Source organism: Penicillium waksmanii (genome assembly GCF_028829765.1).
Source record: "Penicillium waksmanii strain IBT 27052 chromosome Unknown utg000008l:1.0-5622682.0:1.0-5626561.0, whole genome shotgun sequence".
In the NCBI taxonomy this organism is placed as follows: Eukaryota; Fungi; Ascomycota; class Eurotiomycetes; order Eurotiales; family Aspergillaceae; genus Penicillium; species Penicillium waksmanii.
The window spans coordinates 2,866,448-2,887,310 of record NW_026643254.1 but is presented as its reverse complement, the minus strand read 5'-3'; the positions used below and the strand labels follow the sequence as shown (position 1 = coordinate 2,887,310).

Genomic DNA, 20,863 nt, shown 5'->3' with positions numbered 1-20,863 from the left:
GATAGCTCTGACTAATAAAGATGGAAAACAGAGGTTTCCGTAGGCGTGCTAACAAACAAGACCGACTGAAGATCCAGTCAATAAAAAAAATGAACCGACAGCTGGCGGATTTGAACCGCCGCCTCCGAAGAGAATTGATTTCTAGTCAATCGCCTTAGACCACTCGGCCAAACTGCCTTGATTTGATGACTCATCGTGCAAAAGTGGTCCCATGTTTCTGTGAAGCCCTATGTAGTTCATCGCTTTCCGAATTGGCGAGCCACTTCATCATCCGTAAGGCCCACCTTTACATCTTGGAGGTATTTCTCAAACCTAGCACTGACATTGATCACATGCTGAAGGTGAGAGAAATTCATGATATGTCTTCTATGCTTCGCAAGCTGTCGAGCTGTAGTGATGACATTTCGTATTTGTCGACCATTCATCTCAAACTGATTTGCAAGCTCAGAGACATGGTCCAGTATGTCATCGATGTCAATAGTTGCCTTCTCGCCTCGTTCCATTACCCGAAGATGGTCCAAAAAGTTCCACCAGATCCGCTGTCTCTGGTCAACGGAGAGGTTCTTGTAGTGCAAAGCGAGCTGGATCCGAGATTTGAACGCCTCATCAAATGTTCCCACGCGATTGGAGGTCAGGATCAATATCCCTTCATAGTATTCGAGGACACGAAGGAAAACTGAAACAAGCGCATTTCGCTCGAGTTGGTCAAGGCTACGTTCCTCAAGGAACACATCAGCTTCGTCAAGAAGAACAACGCAGCCCCAGATCTTCCCTAGATGCAGCGCCGATTCAAGATATTTCTCGGCATCTTCTGGCTTGGTTCCGATGTCACCGCAGGTCACTCGATAGAGGGGTTTCTCAGCTATTTCTGCTACAGCTTCGGCAGTAAATGTCTTTCCTGTACCAGGGCCGCCATGCAGAAGCATGATGAGACCATTGCCTTTCCCACCAATGACATCAGTGCCTCGCTCAGCCTCGACTTGGTTCATCACAAGAGCTTGAATGAGCTCCTTGGTATCTCTGTCAACGACCAAATTGTCAAACGCAATCTTGTTCCACCCAACCTCGTAAATCTGATCTACCCACAGATCGACTATAATTCTTCATCAGCCATTATATAACTTAATCAGTGTGATGTGGAAAACATACCCCAGCTTTTGCGAACCAAACTATAACCAGTAATTTTGAGAGGGAAAACGTAGATCTCTTCGTCTTGTGGGCCCCGGCTCTCGGATAGCTCTCGCGCGCCAGGCCACCTTCTTTCTTTCTCGTCTAAAACGGCCCCCTTTCCACGGTGGATTCTCTTGTATGTACTGTCATCGATCACATATCGCTCAATCTCCTGATTTGGTGAATATAGTACATTGGTGAGATTTTCGATTATATTTCAAGGGCAAAACTTACTATCGCCAGCGTTTTGTGATTCTCGGTCTGATATTCTACCAGCTTCTGGGAACGACAGTCCCAAAACATTTCTCCTCGTCTCCGTAGACGATCTGTGATGATTTTGTCCGCGTATTTAAGGGGGAAAGACTTGAGCGTAGTAATCATAATCTCTTGATCGGATGAATCGGCTTCAATGTTTATGGTGATGGTTTTGTCACGAGAATAAAACGACCCGTCGTACTCCCAGTACCAGCCGTAAAAATCATATGTGTCTTTGATAATCAGCTTCTGCGCTGGTGTGCTACAACCATCTTCGTTTGGGTTATCACCACGATCTGTGGCACCTTCGATACTAGTAATTCGGAGACTTTTCGAGGCTGCATTCAGCTCTAGCCAAGATGTCGAAATATAGCCTTTTGTTGTGCCGTCGTCGTCCTGCGAGACAAGCACATCACCAGGGCGCACCAGGTACTTCATTATCTTAGGTGTCACGCGGCCTTTTGCGAGACATGCATTTGCCATGTTGTACTCATCGCAATATCTTTCCTCAATCCATTGGGTGAGAAGGTTCATCAAATCTCGATCTTGTATTTTGAGCTTTGCAGATAAGCCCTCGTAGGAAGACCTATAGTGATACCAAAACAGAAATGGTGCATGGATTTCAGCATCAACGTCGAAGCCAGGAAAGATTGACGAAAAGTCGGGTTGTAATGCCATAAAAGCTTTGAAGGCGGATACCATATCATCAGATGTTAATTTGATTGACTCCCTATGAGAGACGATGGAAGGCACCGTATCTGTTTCTGTCTCATTCGTTGCTTCATCGAAACCATGTTGAGCCGTTTTCTTGTAATCTTTGAACACGGCAAAGACTATTTCTGGATGCTTTTCAAGATGCTTATCTAGGCTTGCTAGAAGGACATCTAATCTTAGAACAGACTCTCGGTCTTTGTCGCCGATCATCCATGTTGGCGTATAAAGAGATATTTCATTTGGGCCGAGACGATGAAATATCTGACAGCCAGGAGGCAGCTTTTTAGTCGCAGCTGTACCAGCAGATAATTGTGATATTTGTTCTCTCAGCCGACGATTTTCCGATCTGAACTTTTCCATTTGCTGAAGGAGTTTGCGCAAGGGGGCTGTTTCATCGCTTTCTGAAGCACTACCGTCTTCGGGTTGATATTCGCTGTCCATTGTGAACCCGGCTTCTCGGGGTTGCTCTAGAGTATTAGAACCCTCAGGGAAATATTGACGAGTAAGTTCCCTCAAACTGTCCGGAGAAGGGATTTTGGGCAAATCACGGGATGAATCCGAACTAATAGATTCGCTGCTGCTGGATAGCTGGGTGGATGCGCTATTAATCTGTGGCTGCGAAGCGGAAGACCGATAATACAGGCTGAGCTCATTAGTCTTGTATAAACTGTCGTCTAGAATGCGTAACAGATCTGCTCGATCCCAGTCCACCGTCTTGCTTTCGCTAAAGTCCTCGTCTCCTTTACTAGAGCCTTCGTCTCCAGCTTTCTCGATCGCGCTAGGAGGACACCCTGCTAGAACAACAAGCTGTTCGCTTTGGTAGTTGCTATTCGCTGTTCGATCACGAGATATAGTGAGATAATTCAAAATAGGTTGCTCGGGTACTGGATCGTTCGAGTTTTCAGAACCACTGAATTCTTTGAGCCTCTGTGCCCAAATCTCCTCAGCCTCCTCAAAAGAGGTAGCTGCTAAGCCTTTCTGAAGTAAGGAGAGTGCGATCGGAGGGTTGGCCCTGCTATCAACATGTTAGACGGACACACCCATTGTACTATTTGTACATACATAATCCAAATATTGCAGACTATTGGGTCTTAACCCTGGCCACAAACGAACAGTGTAAGTGATTTGCAGGTTTGGTGAAGGTTTTCGGAGCAGGAATGGAGTTCAGCTGATAACCAGTCTCACGGCGCTAAGGGATCCAGTGAAAAGGAGCCACGTCAGGTCAGCCGCCACTTACCCCTCCTTAGATTGTATCGTGGAATAATTTATCGCTTTCATCTAGTACGGGAATAGCTGTCTATCAGGAATTATATCGAAGGTGAATGCTATCTCTTCAATCCTTTATCGCGACCGAAGCAAAACCTATGCCACAGTGAAATAAGTATAGAATGTCAACCGATCCTTCCTACATCCGACAATCGGTAGGCCTAGCTTCTGATTCTCCTTTCCTCGACGCAAAAGAGGCCTTGGAACAATGCCGGCGTCGAATGACAATGCCGGCGTTGAAAAGCAGTGCCCGAGTAGGAGGCTATAAGTGGACAATTCCAAGCCTTCAGATGTGGTTGTCATGTACTGGGTCCTCCTTGGTGGTTATTAATGGAGGACTTTTTAACAAACTTCATATGCAAGAGCTGTGTATAGACCTTATTGATTTACTTCAAGAGAAGGAATCGCCCGTCGTTTGGTTGCTAAGAGCCGACTCAACAGAAGAGACTAGTCAACACCCAACTGCAATTGCCGCTCTCAAATATCTTATCCTACAGTTGATTCAGCTACCACATATGAACTGGAACCAGACCCTTATGACATCTGTTTCTGCAATATTGAAAGAATCGGTCTCTGAGGATGAATGTTTTGTCTGCCTTGGATCAGTTTTGGGCAATTCTGGGGAGATATTCATCATTATGGATTCTATGGCAGAGCTGGTCGGACTATCATCCATTTTCTGGTCGACAAAGCTTCTGGATATCTTCAAGTCTTTCAATAACACCAATACTCAGCATAGTATCAAAGTTGCATTCATCAGTTATGGGACGACCCAAACAGTTCCAGAGGCTATCAAGGCAGAATGGAAGGATAGATTGATCGTCATTCAGTCTCCTATTAACCGGCCATTTTCGTATTCACAAAAACGACATCCTCCGTCTTCTTTGGCCAAACTGAGAGATGAGGAGCGTTCACAGCTTGCAGAGACAATCAAGAAATTATATTGCGCGAAGCAGAACGAGATCATCGAATTATCGTCTGGGGTCAATAGCGAGAACCTCTCACCAGACAAACTATTCCTAAACCAAGACCAAGAACTCCACAGCAGTTTCGGACAATTTGAAATGTACTTGAATCCACCATCTACCACCACCATCGAACCCATGTTAGCCCCCTTTCCATCTCACCCGGAAACAGGATATTCTATGCAAGGTTCCTAAGGCCTCCCGAATACTAGTGTACTTCTTCATCGTTGACTATCGTAGGATCCTACCGAAAACCCGTCGGGTCTGATGTCAGTCAATTTATCGTTCCTGATGGTCAGCAATTTTACACAAAGTGCGTGAGTTAATTCTTTACTGTCAGCGCCTGGGATAAGACTAACTGAAAGCTGGACGAGTTTAGTTCTGATCCCATGAACCAAGTGTCAGCCAGTACCGGCAGTCTAACTCCATATCGTAGAGGAGCAACACCAGAACCTACCAGCATAATGGGACTCGACCTGGAAGCATTCGACCAAAAATCTGGAATATACCGTCAAGCTCCCCATAGATATGATATGGCTTCAACATTCCATCGGCCTCAGCGTCGAAGCGACTTCGAGATCGCTCTGATTTGTGCTTTGAGGGTTGAATTCGATGCTGTGGAGGCCCTTTTCGACGAGTATTATGAAGACGACTTTTCATTTGGAAAGTCTGCCGGCGATCCTAATGCATATACCGTCGGACGAATAACGAATCATAACGTCGTGTTGGCGTTTATGCCTGGTATGGGTAAAGCAAATTCAGCGAGCCTAGCAGCCAGTTTTCGAGCAAGCTTCAGCGGGATCAAAGTTGGTCTAGTCGTAGGTATTTGTGGAGGCGTACCCTTACCACAGGGAACGGATGACGAGACAGAGATCATTCTGGGCGATGTGGTAATTAGCACAGGCCTAGTTCAGTTTGATTTTGGCAGACAGTACCTTGACAAAGTCGTCCGCAAGAATACTTTGGAGGACAATCTCGGCCGACCGAATCGAGAAATTCGCGCTTTCCTTGCGAAATTGTCGGGTGCGAGGAGCCGCAGAATCCTAAGGGAGAAGACATCTTCTTATCTTACAGAGTTGTGTGGGAAAAATGAGCTCCACCAATATCAGTATCCCGGGGCAGAAAATGATCGGTTGTATCATCCTGAATATCGCCACAAACATCGAGATCCTCTTGTTTGCAATATTTGTGCGGCCTGTCATAATTTGAATGACGAGGTTTGCAGTGTTGCAATGGAGTCATCTTGTCAAGAACTGCATTGTCAAGATGCAGAGCTGATCACGCGTGTCCGAGTCCAAAATGCCAAAAATGACACTCTTATGGACTCTGAAGAAGCACCAAAACCACTCGTCCACTTTGGTCTCATTGCGTCTGGGGATCTCGTGATGAAATCGGGATACCACCGAGATCGAATTGCCTCCCAAGAAAAGGTGATTGCATTTGAGATGGAAGGGGCTGGCGTATGGGATGTTTTTCCTACGGTGGTCATCAAGAGTGTCTGTGATTATGCGGACAGCCATAAGAATAAAAAATGGCAGCAGTATGCCGCGGCAACAGCTGCCTGCTGTATGAAGGCATTTCTCAGTGATTGGCGACGTTCTGATCAATTGGGTGTGTCTTTGATGTTTCCATGAGAGCTCTCCCTTCTTTGATTGATGGAATTTAATTACGACGCTTCACCCTTACTTTCGTAGTGCTTACTAGAATTTGTGGCACGGCTCATTCATTTTTCAGGAGGAGAAGAAAGAGAAGAAGGAGAAGAAGAAGAAGAAGAAGAAGAAGAAGAAGAAGAAGAAGAAGAAGAAGAAGAAGAAGAAGAAGAAGAAGCCAGCCTATCGGCTAATTCACGCGGATTCACTCCTGCCTTTCCGTGTGGTCGTCAAGCACCTCTGCTCTGTTTTTCGACAGGATTGCCTCATTTTGCCGTTTCATGAACATGCTCATCTCTAAGCATAGATAGGAAGACCCGGTTGATGGAGAAGCTGGCTCGTCTCGAGGTATAGCTGTTTGAGATACTAAGCATGCCTCCTAATGTTTCACTCTGGAGCAGACTAAACTGGGAATCTCTACGATCCTTTCCAGAACGACCTATATCTGAAGCAGGACTCTGATGGGTCTCCGCTGCAGGATTAGACATCTAGACCGTCGAAGCTTATCCATCCCCTGGCGTGCGAGGATACCGGGCCGAGATCGTCCCTTCGGAGTATGCTCGCAACACCCATCTAGAAATTAACCGCGAAATTGCGAATGGGGCTACTTCATGTTCTTTTTTTTCTTAATTTTTTTTCCTTTTTCCTTTTCTTCTTTTCTTTTTGCGAGCTCACCCCCACGTGCCTTTAGAGGCATCTGCAGACCAGAACGAAATGGCCAGAATCCGATGACCGGCTTTCATCATCCTTCCGGCCGAGTGCAACTGATGGGTAACACATCCACAATTCCTATAAGAACATCTTGGATTCCTGCTTTCTCCTGCAGCAACTAGCAAATGCCCTAATGCTCAGTAGGTATGTATATACCGTGTTTGGGTCCATTGTATTTATTCAATGTGGGAGGGCTTGTAAGATTTTGGCTGGGAACTACTACCTAGTAGTACTATATAAAGGGCTATTTCAATACCTAGGCAAGACGTTAATATATAGTTACTACTACTAGTATTCTGTACTACCCACACACCTGGGCACGCACAAAACTTGGATTAATTAAGTTCTAGCTAAGGTCGGTAATCGTAGGCTCGTAGTTTGCGACTGCCCCAGGGTGCCCAGCCTTTGCCCAGAGACGTTATCAAGATGAACTTCCGAGTACTGTCCAAAAAGGTCTCCTGCATAATGTGAAACAAGAGTGCCGACATGCTGTACAAGGGTCAGTACGAAAGGTACGGATCGGAAAGATCTCACGGTTCTAGAATTGCCAAGAAAGAAAACAAATTTCAATCGCGACCAGTAGATCAATCTAGACTTTGCCATTTCTTTTGCTACCCTTGATGCTGATCATGAGCTGTGTAGGATCTGGAGAACATAATTGCCAGTGACTATAGTCGGACGCCAAGAGTCCGGTGTTTCAAGGGCATCCCCTAGGGAGAGCCCTGACCACGACGTTAATTCACCCTGGCGTCTCCACAATCCTTCATCCAGGGATTGCAGCTTACTTCGTGTAGAATTTTATCTAGGATTCATTATGTGTGCTGCCTGCATTGCATAGCATACTGACATTTGTAGCCGGCCCGGGAGAAGTAAAAGTTTGACAGTGGTCGCCTTCCTAAAGGGGCCAGCTGTGCGATAAACTCTCCGGAAGAACCAAAAAAAGACTACTCCCCGATCGACCGAATCGTGGAAAACGGATTTGACCGATCGGTCGGATTGCTTGGACAGGGCTACACTCCACAGAACTGTCCGTGGACCCCTCGGGCGACAATCCATGGTCCAGTTCGGCATCCCGGAGGAACTGTCGGACACGGAGGACATCCGTCAACTCCGAGTTGCGATTGAAATCGAGACTTGAATTAGATTCTCAAGTTTCAAAGATGTTGATTGACAAAGCCAAAACTGTCAAACGAGAATTGGAATGATTGCGAGTGGCGATTGCATTATGGTCCGCGAATCAGATCCACCAGAATTTGGCAGTGTACACGCGTATCGCTGGAGTTTCATCTCCCGTATTGTACTTACTTACAGTACATCTGTTGATACTTACTGTGTATACCTATATGCATACGTATAACATTTGTAGATGCCGGTGAATAGGGGCAGTCTTGATTTTCACGACGAGTATCATTTGCATCGCCACAATGATGCAACCCTCAAGCCACACGAGAATGCCACAAAATGGGACAATGGACACCATTGATGCAATATTCGACCTCCGAGATTGAATATTGAATCGGACCCAGGCTATTGCTGCACGCCGGATCTCCCGTTGCCGCCCCAATTGGCCTCACGCCGATCGGCCCCACGTCGAACTTGGCTGAACGGGCAAACCCACATGCAATTTGCATGGCGGACCCTCCTGTCATTGGCCCCTTGTCAATGCACTCGTTCCCCTCGGACGCCAGGGGGTGAGAGTGAGGGTTTCATTGTTTCAGTGCCTTGGCCCGATGGCGCGCAGGGAGTGCTTCAGCTGCCATGAACATGAACATGATCTCAGTTGGCCCCTCTGCCCCCTCTGCCCCCTCTGCCCCCACTCCATCCTTGGTCAAGTTGGCGCTCAAGATGGCCGCCTATTTATATCCGATTGGACTGGGTTTTGCCAAGCCAGACACAAAGGAGTCTGCCTGCGAGAAAAGGCAACCTGGCAATCTCCCGGGTGATGGAGGATGGTGGTCATCTCCCCACCTGTGGACTCAATGGGCTTGCTAATTCCCACCATGATCGCAAAGAAACTGGTATTCTGACGATGACAGTTCAGTTGGAGAGAGGAGTCGAGAGGATTAGTGTGTATCGTAGTTTCCCTCCCCTCCACAGTGACTTGCATGTTCTTCCCTGTCTCTTTGGCTTTTGCATCCCCAGCGTGGCGTCCTTGAGAGACCCACCACACCAAGCGAGATTTGCCCGACAGGTTATGCCGAGTTTAGACTCATTGGTGCCTGTAGCCCACTTTTTCTCCGGATGCGTGCGCATGTTCATTGGCACGTCAGCTTGGACCCCAGGATCCTGTGTGTACGGAGGGCGTACGGAGTACGGAGGGCGGCCCCAGGGTTGCTAAGGAGTTAGTACGAGTAGGAGTCCGAACACGAATTGCTTGGGTTTGACTAGTGGCAACTCAAGTCATGACGTTCACTGTTCACTGACAAGAACCAAGCATACGGTGTACTCCGCAGACCGTACATTCTTGAGGAATTGTTCTCCAAAGGTTCTTTTCTGACAGCCCGATCTGGGCCCTTGTGTGGCTTGCGTTGGAATGCTGGTAAAATATGGTTAAGTATGACTATGCCAATCGTAGTCCTTTTGGCCGAGTCAAGGGTGGAACTAGACAAGAACAGGTCCCCCTTCTCTGCTGTGCAGTAGTGTAGGAGTGTAGGAGTGTAGGAGTGCAGGAGTTGTACTAGTGAACTAGTGTACGCTAGATAGGGCCAATCTCCCGTATTTGAGGGTATCTTGGTATTGCCCCATCACAATTGGCTGGGGCGGGTAATAATACACTGTACCCGTATTACCCCCTCTCCCTCCTTCTCCTTCTCCTTCTCCAGTGTTGTTCTTGTTCTGCTTTGCCTTCCTCTTTTCCCTTTCACATCTTCACTTCTACGACTCTACTCGCCCTCCACCCACCACCCTCACCACCTCACCCCCCCCACCATCCTCCTTGGCCTCCGTCGTGGCCGTCCATTCCTTAAATCCCCTCCGCTTCAGCTTTCGCCCTGATTTTACACCATCTCTGCCTGGCGCGGAAAGATCCCATGTCCCTCGTTCGAGGTAATTAAATCTGACCTCCAGATTCTTTGGACTTTCCAGTCGCAGGGAAGTCAAAACGGTCTGGAGGTCTTGGTGTCCATCTGGATCTTGTCGACCGCTTATTTACTTTCGATTCGCTTCTTCTTTTCCGCTTTCTTGTTCAAATTCTTTTATACTGCACACAGCATTGATGGCTTCAATTTCTCTTCCCCCGCAGCCTCGAGCGGGCTTTGCACAGCATTTCGATTCTTCTCCTCAACCAGACACCATCGCCACCCGTCGCTTGACCATGCCTCCGTTGCCGAATCCGCCTTTCGTCTTTCCTGCTCGAGATCCGGACGCTACCGACCAGGAGACCGACCGTCGAACGCCGCCCGCTCTTCCGGCCTTTTCCTTCAACCCCGGCGTGGGTAAGTCACTACAACCGTCGCCTTCACCCGCGCCCCATCCGAATCCTCGTGGTGGGGGTCACCGACGACGACCGAGTGAATTCGTGGGAGGCGATCAATTGGTGACACCAGATACAGGGGTTGCTGCCGAGAAGCGGGATGAACCTCCGTCTCCGACACCACAGCCCGCTGTCCCGTCAGGCCCTCCACCTGGCAGAGGCCCTGGGCGACGGCATCATGCCCATCGTCGCTCGGCCGCGGTCTCTGGCGTCGACCTGAACGCCATCCAAAAGGCCTTGGGGTCCAACCCGGGTGCTCCAAGTGCTCCGACTACCCCTGGCGACCGCACCTTTGACTCTAGCCATGAAGATATTCAACGCCCGCTCTCTTATTCGGCGACGAGCATTGGCCGCCCAACGCCTCCAGCATCTCCCCAATTCCCCCCCTGTCTCGTCTATTCCTCCTGTTCCTCCTATTCCTAGCACCATTCACATTCAGCCTGCTCCGAAGACCGAAGATCCTGAAATTGGCCGACCTGGTTCAGCAGCATCCCAGGAAGCTTCTCGAATTCCAGCAGATGTTCCTCTTCAACCTTCGGATAATCCTGGGCCTATAGAGCAGGCCCCGGTCCGGAAGCGCACGACCAAGCCGAGGCCGAAAACCGCCGACGCTTCGCTAGCTTTCGATTTGATGCAGAGCCAGAATACCTCGGATGTTGCTGCAATTAAACGTTCGAAATCCACTGGACACACTCGTGCTCGCAAGAGTGTATCTGCTCGGCATATTAATACTCACGTAAATACTGAAACCGATGCGCACTCGACTGACACATCTCGCCCCTCATTCTCCGATGATGGATCCGAATCTCCTAGCGACACAGAAGACGAAGGAGACGATCCCAATGCGACGAAAAAATTGCGATCTAAAAAGAAGAAGCAGAAGCGTGTTCGTCACTGGGCTGGCTCCCTTCTAGGCCGGAGCAAGGGCAAACGCCATGCCAAGCCAGAGGCCGAGAAGTCGGAGAGTCCCGAACGGAAGGAAAAGAAAGCGCCGCGCCCTCCTGCACTCACTCGAACCAATTCAGAAGTCGGGTCCTTCATGGAAGTTGATTTCGATAACGACGACGTTGTCGTTCTTCGAACCCCCACCAGCACCGAAGCCCCAGTTTCGGCCGAGGAACGTGATAAAGATATACCACCTGTCCCCACCGTTTCCCTCGAATCAGCGTGGAAACCCCGAAGCTTCTACGAACAGACTGCGCAAGATGAAGTCTTGAGTAGCCCAATTATCGACCTTGATGCTGCACTTGGACCGTTTAACACCCCCGATATGCGACCAGCAAAAGGAAACTTGAGCAAGTTCACTGTGGCATCTCAGCGCATGTATAGTGGTGGACGACGCGGTGAATTTGTTGGTCCGGAAATGCGATACCATCGCCGCACCGAGAGTGCACCTATTATGACTCCATTCGATCGCAGTTCTTTAGGTCCCATCCGCCTAGGCGGCGCTACTGGCGTCGAAACCCCAGATGTTTTTTACGAGGAAGAAGAGGATGAATTTTTGGCTGCCAATCAGTCACCCAGGAGCGAACTTGTTTCGAGTCAGATCGCAGCTGCGTTTTCATCTACTTCGGAGGAAGATATCCAATCCGTCAAAAGCGATGATACCAGCGACACTCTGACTCGGGCGCCAGAATCTACAACTGAGACAACCCCCGCCCCCGCAAACGTACCTGCACCCATTGCCGAACCCTTGCCTGAAACCACAGTTGAGCCTACGCCCAAGCCTAGAACCCCTCGGCATCAGGGCCTTGGAATCCAGGCGCCGGATAAGGCGTACAATTCTCCCCCGGCTTTTGCGCCAACAGACCAGAAAGCCAGACAACCTTCGCACAGTGCCAATCCTTTCGGGAGGCCGCCTCGCAGCCCTGTGGAAATCCTCAGGTCAGAGGATTCCGTGGCCAGAGCACCGGGACCTCCAAGTCCCGATGTATCGCCTGGTTTCTTAGCTGTTGATAAGCGTCCAGCTACTTCTCCCCACGAACTTCAACCTAATATTCCCCCGTTGTCTCTTTCTGCCGGAGTTTCGCCCTCGGATTCGTCGTTTCCATCACCCGATGCGCCACGATTGTTCAACGACCGTTATTTCTCGAGCCATTCATACCACCACCTTCCTTCTGATTACTATAATCATGCCTCAGTCGAAGATGTTCCATCTCTGACGAGTAGTGCATCGACAATGACCAACACCATGAATCGCTTTTCTGCTTCATTCTTCCCCCGAGCTCGCCTATCGACTGACCGAGCCGCATCCTTCTCCGCCGCGGTCAACCGACGTAGCAGTCAGGCCAACGCATCGAAGAGGTCTAGCCTTGCTAGTCTGTCCAAGTTGGTTGGCGGCCCGCACTCAGAGCGGAGCAAGTTGTATCAAGAAGAGAAGCCTCCTGGGGACTCGCCCGACAAAAGCAGGAAGAAGGGCCGCCGTCTAAGCAGACTGATGCATTTCTGGAAACTGAAGGACAAAGAGAAGACAAGCACAATCACCGAGGCGGAGACTCCCTCTGAACATCCTTGACCAATGTCTGTCTACTCTTTGATCCCAATGCATTTAATTTGATTTCCTGGCGCAATCTCGGCATAGCGATATCCTGTCTGAGTTATCTGCTTTTCTCTCTCGCATCTCATCCCACCTACCTTCTCTTCCCCATCCGGTTGCCCAAGCGTTCTTTCCGACTGCGTTGTACATATCTGGCACCGGACTTCCTGTTCATTCTTCTTCTTTTGACCTTGATTGTTCATTCTTGTCTGTTTGGCGGTTGTTTCTGCCCTTCCTTCCCTCCTTCCCTCCTTCCCTCCCTCTCTTGTCTCATGACAGACTTTCTTATTACGAATCTCTTTACCCCCAGGCACTTTGTTACCTGTTGCCTGAGTACGACGTGCTGTCATCTTCCTGTCTCTCGTTCATGTCCCCGGCGTGAGTTAACGCACGGCTTCATTGACCTTCTCTACGATCGCTGTCCCATTGCGGACCTCTCATTTTATTTTCTCACTTTATCTACCTTTCTTTTCTCTCTATGGCGGGTAGCCTGAAATAACATTCTTAATCCCCGATCTTGGAGGGGACCTCTTTTTTCATATATTTCCATGATTCTATTCAATTTTCTCGGCGTGGGTGTGTATTTAGTCCTTGGCGTACTGGGTGCCCTACCTGATGTAGCAATTTGACCCGATAAGCTCTGATAAGCAAAAAAGTTTCCGTCCCAGCATTTCCATAGTTTGACCTCATCATCTTCCACCCCCACTTCACTCCCCACCATCTTCAGCTCTTCTAGAGATTTCCAACAGCCATTGAACATAGTATATATATATATATATACATCCCACGAACTTGAAGACAAAACATGCCACCAGGACAATCCGACCGCCGAAAAGGCTCAAAAGCAAAATCTCAATCCCAATCACAATCACAACGAACCCGCCAACCGTCAAAACATCCTGCCCGTAAACCGAGCAATGACAGACGAAACCTCCAATCAACCAAGTCCTCACTCAACTTCAACGCCACAATCCCAATCCCCTTACAACAACTCGTCCTAGACGTCTTCAAAACCGCCCTCCTCCCATCCAACCCCGCTCCCGCTCCCGCAAGCGCATCGCAAGATAACCCCGAAGAAGACCGCAACGACCCCACAATCGAAGAACCACTGGACATAAAAACACTCGTCCAGACGATAAAGACACACCTCTACCAGCGTGACTTTGATTCCGCGTTCACGGATGCGGGCGAGGACTTGTTGCGCGCTTATGCGTTGCGGTGGAGCGCGGCGCGCGCGTTGGGGTATGCGGGTCTTTTTAGAGCTGTGTTGAGGTGGATGGGGGATGGGAATGGGAATGTGGGAAAGAAACATGATTTAATATCTGGGAATGATCGGACGAGAGTCGTTTGTGTTGGTGGTGGAGCTGGGGCGGAGATTGTTGCGCTTGCTGCTGCTTGGAGAAGTCTTGGCCAGAAGGGGGTGGACTCGGAGTTGGAAGGGGATCAGGGATTGAAGCTGGGGTCGCTTTCTTTGGATGACTCGGAGAATGGGGAGAAGAATGAGGTTGATGCTAAGGCTGCCTCTTCTTCTTCTCTATCGACGACGGGACTTTCGGTTGCGGCGGTTGATATTGCGGATTGGTCGAGTGTTGTTCAGCGATTGGAGAGGACTATTAAGTCCGATGCTGTGTACAAACTGCGAAGTTCCGAGTATCAGCCGCCTCTTGTTCCGTCTGAAGGAGAAGGGGATAATGGTGGAGGGCTTTCCGTCTCCTTTCGAAAAGATGATGTTCTGAGTGTTTCGGAGGATGAGTTGAAAGATGTGCTTTTGGATACGGGCTCATCTTCTCTTCTCGTAACGCTTATGTTTACGCTGAATGAGCTGTTCTCTACTTCCATGGCCAAGACGACGGGGTTTTTACTTCGCATGACGGAAATTCTTCCTTCGAATGCGGTACTGTTGGTGGTTGATAGTCCGGGTAGTTACTCGACTCTGAAGATGGGTAAGGATGAAAATGGGGCTCCGGTGGAGAGGAATTACCCCATGAAGTTCCTTCTGGATCATACGCTGCTCTCAGTGGCAGAGGGGAAGTGGGAGAGGGTTTATACGGAAGATTCGCGGTGGTGGAGACGTGATGCTGAGCGATTGCGGTATAAGGTTGGGGAGGGTGCGGGTTTGGAAGATATGCGATTCCAGTTACATCTATACCGCCGGCTCTAAGGCGGAGGACTAGCATATACTAGTACTACTAGGTATCACATCATGAATATATGACTACATTGAATGTAGAGTATCAATGATATCGTTCCGATATGGAGTAGAGGTATTGGTATTGCTACAGTTCAGAAAAAAATCAAGATGGACAGTCATAGCCCATCTGTCGCGCCGCAGGGAACATGCAAAGCTCGAAGATACCCCTCGGTCACGCGGATTGGCGATTAAATGGTACAGTTCTCGAGTGAACAAAAACGAGAAAAAAAAACGGGGCGCCGCCAAACACCGCCCTTCAAATCCTTAATTCCTCCTCATCCAGGCCCTATTGCTCTTTTCAGCTCCGGAGACCCAGGAGAAGGCTAGTGCTCTTGCCGCCCTCCTTGCCCTCGCCGCCAGGCAGATATGTGACGTTGGGGTTGTTGGCCAGAGTCTGGGCGATCTCACGGCTAGCGTCGATGCGGCGGATCTCGATCAGACCAGTACCGGCCTTAGCGACGGCCTTGCTGATAATGTCGGCACTCTCGGCTTCACCCTCAGCGCGGATAACGTTGGCTTGACGCTCCTGCTCGGCACGCTCAACAATGAATCGTGCCCGCTCAGCATCCTGCTGGGCGATCTGCTTCTGCTCGACGGCGCGGGTGAACTCCTTTCCGAAGGTCATGTGGGTGATGGAGACATCCTCCAGAGCGATGTTGAACTGGCCGGCGCGCTTGAGAAGGTCGGTACGGATACGGTTGGAGACGGCTTCACGTTGTGTGATAAGCTCGGCGGCGTCGAACTGGGCGACGATGGCCTTGAGGACTTCGTTACCGATGGAGGGGAGAACACGCTCATCGTAATCGGTACCGTATGACTATTCGGATGGGTGCTATGTTAGATACTGTGATAGATGCCGCGATGCTTAGATCGGGGGTGGTGGTTCAGCTCATCATACCTGGTAGATCTGCGGCAGCTTCGGCACCTCCGGACGGTGCAGCACACGCAGCGTCAAGCTGACCATCTGCAAATCCTTACTTCCGGTTGTTGTGGAGATGTTGCGGGGCTTCGTGCGCACGTCGTAGACAATAGCCCGCTGCAGCCAGGGAATCAAGAAGTGGGTGCCTTCGTTGACAACGGTATCCTGGACACCGGACAAGCGATCGAAGATGACGGCGCGAGTGCCTCCACGGACATCGTAGATGGAGGAGTTCCAAAGAATTGCACCGGCGGCGACAGGGCCAGCCAGCCGGTAAATGTTATAGAGGGCGTTGGCCATGGCGATGGGGGGAGAATAGAGGGGGGGGGGGGATGGAGGTGAGTGAGGTGGTAGTTGAGCTGCCCAGAAAAGACGAAGTTGGATGGCCGAACCCGATTGGGTTTAGTGTGGCAGTCCCAGGCCTCCCCCCAACTTCACCCGAGCCTATCCTGTCCTGCTATCCTTTTTCAACCTCTATCCACCACCTCTCTCCTCTCTCCTCACCACCTTCTCTTCGCGCGATATTCCTATTTCACTATGGGTGGTTCCGTCAATCCTAAGACCGGCCAGTGAGTCCCCTAAATTCGCCCCCGAGTCCCCTGGCAGCTGGGGATGTGTGTGCCGCCCGGACGCACCCGCTGGCCTTAGAGAAGGGAGACTCTGTCTTCACGCGACTAGCTCTTGCCAAAAAGATCATATATGAATATATGCTAACCATATCGAATAGTTACATTGGCACCTGGGGCGAGTTCGGTACGTTCGCAGTCACTTTCCCTTGAATCCCCGATCCCGCAACCACGAGATGCGATCACCACCACGACCATTCCCCGATATAGATGACGGGATGGGGACTGGATCGATCGATTAACCGACTGATCGACTGATCCAATCGCAAATTGAACTCGTCAATACTGACCCACGACCTCTTCAGGCTGCCCTACCCCCCAGCGCATCGCCACCTATGCCCTCTCCTCCAACCGTCAGCGCCCCTTCGCCGGTGCTTTCCACGCCGCCATCTTCAACACTTTCCGTCGTTTCCGCGGACAGGTCCTCTACGTTGTTCCTCCCTTCGTCATTGCCTACGCTGCCCTGAACTGGGCCGTTGAGCGGTAAGATATATCTCACAGGAGGGGGGCCGTGAAAATGTTGTAGTATGTTATACTGACTGTATCCGCAGCAACCACTACCTGCAGTCCAAGCCCGGCCGCATGCTTGAGGGTGACTCTGAGTAAATTCGTCTTCTTTTATGCGTTACAATGGAAATTGAGGGGATGCCTGGGAAATGAATGGAATTATTGGGTTATACCGGAAGTCGGAAGTCGGAAGTCGGAAGTCGCGCGGTAGAGTCCGGCGCAGCTGTATCATTTGTACAGTAGAAAGCAATCAACCACTTAGCTTTTCCTTTGTCCATTGAGTGTTTGTGTAGAATTTAGGTGTGTATTGGAGGTAAATGTGAAGGTCAGCGGGATTTGAGGGAGATCGATTGGCCGAAATGCCTCAACTCCACTCCCGGAAGGCAGCGCACCAACTGGACTGGACTGGACTGGACTGGGCAGAAATGGCCAACTGGGCTAGCACCAACTGGTCAACTGGTCAACCCGTCCGAAAGCCAATTTCTGTTAGCTGATAGCTCGATGGTTGGCCTCTTCAGGTCAAACAAGTGAGAAGTTGCCCCACTCAAACCAGTGCAAAAAAATATTCGCGGCCCAAAACAGCCAAACTTCCGCCAGGCCCTTCTTTTCTTCGCATGTTACGTTCACTTCTTCTTCCCTCTCTATCTTTACCTTTACGTCTCTCTAGATCCCTCCCTCGTCGTTTTTCTTCATCCTTCATAATGAGCGAGATCACTCACCCCACTATCCAGGGTATGTTATATCTCATATCTCCTTTCGAAACTCCGAATTGATCTATTGATCTTACCTGCTGCTACCCCACCATCCGCATCTTCATCCCACCTTGCCCCTCTGAGGACCTATACACCTCACCTCGATCAATTGAATAGCTTACTGACCTCCAATTCTTTCCCTGGCTATAGATGGCTGGTTCTCCGAGAAGTCCGGCATGTGGCCCGGCCAGGCCATGAGCCTCAAGGTTGACCGTATCCTGCACCACGAGAAGTCCAAGTACCAGGACGTCCTGATCTTCGACTCCAGCGACTACGGCACCGTCCTCGTTCTGGACAACGTCATCCAGTGCACCGAGCGCGATGAGTTCTCTTACCAGGAGATGATCGCCCACCTGGCCCTGAACTCCCACCCCAACCCCGAGAAGGTTCTCGTCATCGGCGGTGGTGACGGTGGTGTCCTGCGCGAGGTCGTTAAGCACGAGTCCGTCAAGTCCGCCACTCTTTGCGACATTGATGAGGCTGTCATCCGTCTCTCCAAGAAGTACCTGCCCGGCATGGCCGTCGGCTTCGAGCACCCCAACGCCCACGAGTACGTCGGTGACGGTTTCGAGTTCCTCAAGACCCACAAGAACGAGTTCGATGTTATCATCACCGACTCCTCCGACCCCGAGGGTCCCGCCGAGTCTCTCTTCCAGAAGCCCTACTTCGAGCTTCTCAACGATGCCCTCCGCGATGGCGGTGTCATCACCACCCAAGGTTGTTCGTTGCCTTTCCTTTGCATTGTTTCGTTACATATTACCCATCTTCTATCCCCATTCTTTCCACTGCCCCAATTCTTCAATGCGTTCTCCTGTCTCTCTTCTTCTTCTTCTCTATTTTTCTCTATTTTGCATGTTCTTTTGCAATCTGCTTTCTATCTCTGCTTCTTTTATTATTCCCACCCCACAAAGAACCCAGGCTAACCTTCTCGCACCACCACCGCAACCAACCCGCTTTGGGCTCGGTTTCGCGGAACTGTGCCTTCTTCTACACAGCCGAGAACCAATGGCTCCACCTCTCTCTCATCGCCGACCTGAAGAAGTCCTGCAACGAGGTCTTCCCTATCGCCGAGTACGCCTACACCACCATCCCCACCTACCCCTCCGGCCAGATCGGCTTCATGGTCTGCTGCAAGGACGCCACCCGCAACGTCAAGGAGCCCCTCCGCTCCTGGTCCCCCGAGGAGGAGGAGCGTCTGTGCCGCTACTACAACAAGGAGATCCACCGCGCCAGCTTTGTCCTGCCTAACTTCGCTCGCAAGGCTCTGAACAACTAAATGGTCTCCTTTAGATGGGCTTGCTCTGAAAAGTTAGAGTTATGAATTATATCATGATGAATGAATTTCGTTCTCCATATTGTGTTTGTGTAGTGTATCAATGATAACTCGAATTTGGGTGCTTTCGGAGGCACTGGTAGCGAGGTCGTGCTGATGGGCCCTATCAGGTACTTGTTCCTACTGACCTTGGAATAGTAGTAATATTAGTGCCTCTTCATCCGAAATTTGAGTACTATAATCCATGGAATCTCTCTGGCTCTCACCTCTCTCTCTCTATATGCGACTAGTAGTATCAGGACGCTCAGCGATATTAACCCGCACATATATCTTCAGCTACAGTCAAATCTAGAAAGTCTGATACGTCTCAGAGCATACTCACTAGCATATCTCTGTGGTTGGAGGCTGGCAATATTGCGTGTGGATGGTATACTTCCAGATTGGGACAACCTCGGATCCCCGCATTCCCCGCCCTGAACTGAACCCCATGGACCCCAAACTTCGTTCTTCCCTTTTACACCAACTTCTTAATTCCTAACAGCACCAGTGGACCCCCAGTCATGCCGGAATACACGCACCACATCGCCATCTTAGGCGCAGGAACAATCGGTCTATCAATGGTAGCCATGCACCTCCGCCGACCCGACACACGAGTAACAATCTACGACCCACGCCCAGACTTCGATTCACAACTCCGCAGTCAACTCCCCGCCTTCCTAGATCCTACTACTACTACCGGAGTAGACGGCTCGGAAGACCCAATAACACACCTAATATCAACATCCCGACTAGTCATAGCACCTACCCTCGCCGCCGCCGTCGAAAAAGCAACCATCATCCAAGAACAAAGTCCCGAAAAGACAGACTCGAAACAAGCGCTCTGGACCGAGGTTGCTCAGTACGCAGCCGCCAATGCGCATCTTTGGAGTAGTTCTTCGGGAATCTTACCCTCGGCTCAGGCGGAGAAGTGCCCGGCTGAGGTTGCGGAGAGATTACTCGTTGCGCACCCGTTTAATCCACCGCATATCATGCCGCTGGTGGAAATTGTTCCTAGTCCAGTGACGAGGTCGGAGCGGGTGGATTTTGTGAGAACCTATTTTGAGAATACGCCTGGTCCGTCGAAGACTCTGCCTGGTTCTTCTTCTGCTGCTGCTGCTGCTGCTGTTTCTTCAGAACTAGAAAGAGAGGAGATGAAGGGTGACACGGGCCAATTCGTGCAGCACTACCGACCTGTTATTCTGCGCAAGGAGATCCCCGGGTTCGTGGGGAATAGACTTGCCTTTGCGCTGTTGCGGGAAGCTTCGTATTTGGTTGGCGAAGGGGTTGTTTCAGCGCGGGATTTGGACTCGATTGTTACTTCTAGTTTGGGGCCGCGATGGGCTGGGAGTGGTATTTTTGAGAGCTATCATGCTGGTGGTGGGGAGGGTGGGATTGGCGCCTTTTTGCAGAAGTTGGCGCCGACTGTGCAGGGTGTTTGGGGTCAGTTGGGGCAGGTTGATATTCTTACTGAGGCGGAGAGACAGCAGGCTGGGGTCGATGGGAATGTTTTGGAGAAGGAGAAGGAGAAGTTGAAATGGAGAGCGGAGGTGGTTCGTCAGACGGAGGAGGCGTATGGTCCTTCGACGACGGCTGAGACACGGGCGAAGAAAGAAGCCATGCTGAGAAATGTTCTTGCGCTGCAGAAGGAACAGTGCTAGAATGTATTGCCGAAAGTTAAGCTCCAGTGCCCACGTGAATATAGATCGATCCTACAGGTGCAAAGTGCACAACTACAATTGCATACGAGAATGAACTGTGACAAACATCGCTCTATTGTCTTCTTGAAATATCGTGTCTAAGGGCTGTCGCACCTTGACT

At 50.2% G+C, this 20,863-nt stretch overlaps 10 protein-coding genes across 10 annotated transcripts; 8 read left to right on the top strand and 2 right to left on the bottom strand.

Moving 5' to 3' along the window:
- Nucleotides 1–236: 236 nt before the first annotated feature.
- N7481_009393 (ATP-binding protein) lies at nucleotides 237–3,183 on the bottom strand (the record flags this gene model as incomplete). The annotated part of the gene is made up of 4 exons (XM_057268612.1): nucleotides 237–1,093; nucleotides 1,150–1,342; nucleotides 1,405–3,113; nucleotides 3,180–3,183. The coding sequence occupies 4 exons, from the start codon at nucleotides 3,181–3,183 to the stop codon at nucleotides 237–239; spliced, it is 2,763 nt and encodes a 920-aa protein (XP_057119289.1).
- Nucleotides 3,184–4,043: 860 nt separating this feature from the next.
- N7481_009392 (uncharacterized protein) lies at nucleotides 4,044–4,565 on the top strand (the record flags this gene model as incomplete). Its single annotated transcript, XM_057268611.1, has 1 exon — nucleotides 4,044–4,565. One exon carries the CDS (start codon nucleotides 4,044–4,046, stop codon nucleotides 4,563–4,565), a length of 522 nt encoding a protein of 173 aa, XP_057119288.1.
- Nucleotides 4,566–4,834: 269 nt separating this feature from the next.
- N7481_009391 (purine and uridine phosphorylase) lies at nucleotides 4,835–6,320 on the top strand (the record flags this gene model as incomplete). Its single annotated transcript, XM_057268610.1, has 2 exons — nucleotides 4,835–5,983; nucleotides 6,108–6,320. The coding sequence occupies 2 exons, from the start codon at nucleotides 4,835–4,837 to the stop codon at nucleotides 6,318–6,320; spliced, it is 1,362 nt and encodes a 453-aa protein (XP_057119287.1).
- A 2,168-nt stretch (nucleotides 6,321–8,488) lies between these two features.
- On the top strand, nucleotides 8,489–8,722 carry N7481_009390 (uncharacterized protein; the record flags this gene model as incomplete). The annotated part of the gene is made up of 1 exon (XM_057268609.1): nucleotides 8,489–8,722. One exon carries the CDS (start codon nucleotides 8,489–8,491, stop codon nucleotides 8,720–8,722), a length of 234 nt encoding a protein of 77 aa, XP_057119286.1.
- A 1,222-nt stretch (nucleotides 8,723–9,944) lies between these two features.
- N7481_009389 (putative cell wall proline rich protein) lies at nucleotides 9,945–12,717 on the top strand (the record flags this gene model as incomplete). Its single annotated transcript, XM_057268608.1, is given in 2 exon segments — nucleotides 9,945–10,455; nucleotides 10,466–12,717. The coding sequence occupies 2 exon segments, from the start codon at nucleotides 9,945–9,947 to the stop codon at nucleotides 12,715–12,717; spliced, it is 2,763 nt and encodes a 920-aa protein (XP_057119285.1).
- An 826-nt stretch (nucleotides 12,718–13,543) lies between these two features.
- Nucleotides 13,544–14,899, top strand: N7481_009388 (25S rRNA (uracil2843-N3)-methyltransferase; the record flags this gene model as incomplete). The annotated part of the gene is made up of 1 exon (XM_057268607.1): nucleotides 13,544–14,899. One exon carries the CDS (start codon nucleotides 13,544–13,546, stop codon nucleotides 14,897–14,899), a length of 1,356 nt encoding a protein of 451 aa, XP_057119284.1.
- Nucleotides 14,900–15,227: 328 nt separating this feature from the next.
- phb1 (prohibitin subunit PHB1) lies at nucleotides 15,228–16,148 on the bottom strand (the record flags this gene model as incomplete). The annotated part of the gene is made up of 2 exons (XM_057268606.1): nucleotides 15,228–15,746; nucleotides 15,828–16,148. 2 exons carry the CDS (start codon nucleotides 16,146–16,148, stop codon nucleotides 15,228–15,230), a joined length of 840 nt encoding a protein of 279 aa, XP_057119283.1.
- Nucleotides 16,149–16,385: 237 nt separating this feature from the next.
- N7481_009386 (ubiquinol--cytochrome-c reductase subunit 8) lies at nucleotides 16,386–16,961 on the top strand (the record flags this gene model as incomplete). The annotated part of the gene is made up of 3 exons (XM_057268605.1): nucleotides 16,386–16,417; nucleotides 16,576–16,601; nucleotides 16,780–16,961. 3 exons carry the CDS (start codon nucleotides 16,386–16,388, stop codon nucleotides 16,959–16,961), a joined length of 240 nt encoding a protein of 79 aa, XP_057119282.1.
- Nucleotides 16,962–17,682: 721 nt separating this feature from the next.
- N7481_009385 (spermidine synthase) lies at nucleotides 17,683–19,009 on the top strand (the record flags this gene model as incomplete). The annotated part of the gene is made up of 3 exons (XM_057268604.1): nucleotides 17,683–17,713; nucleotides 17,884–18,453; nucleotides 18,729–19,009. 3 exons carry the CDS (start codon nucleotides 17,683–17,685, stop codon nucleotides 19,007–19,009), a joined length of 882 nt encoding a protein of 293 aa, XP_057119281.1.
- Nucleotides 19,010–19,566: 557 nt separating this feature from the next.
- Nucleotides 19,567–20,703, top strand: N7481_009384 (uncharacterized protein; the record flags this gene model as incomplete). The annotated part of the gene is made up of 1 exon (XM_057268603.1): nucleotides 19,567–20,703. The coding sequence occupies one exon, from the start codon at nucleotides 19,567–19,569 to the stop codon at nucleotides 20,701–20,703; it is 1,137 nt and encodes a 378-aa protein (XP_057119280.1).
- Between the last annotated feature and the right edge of the window lie 160 nt (nucleotides 20,704–20,863).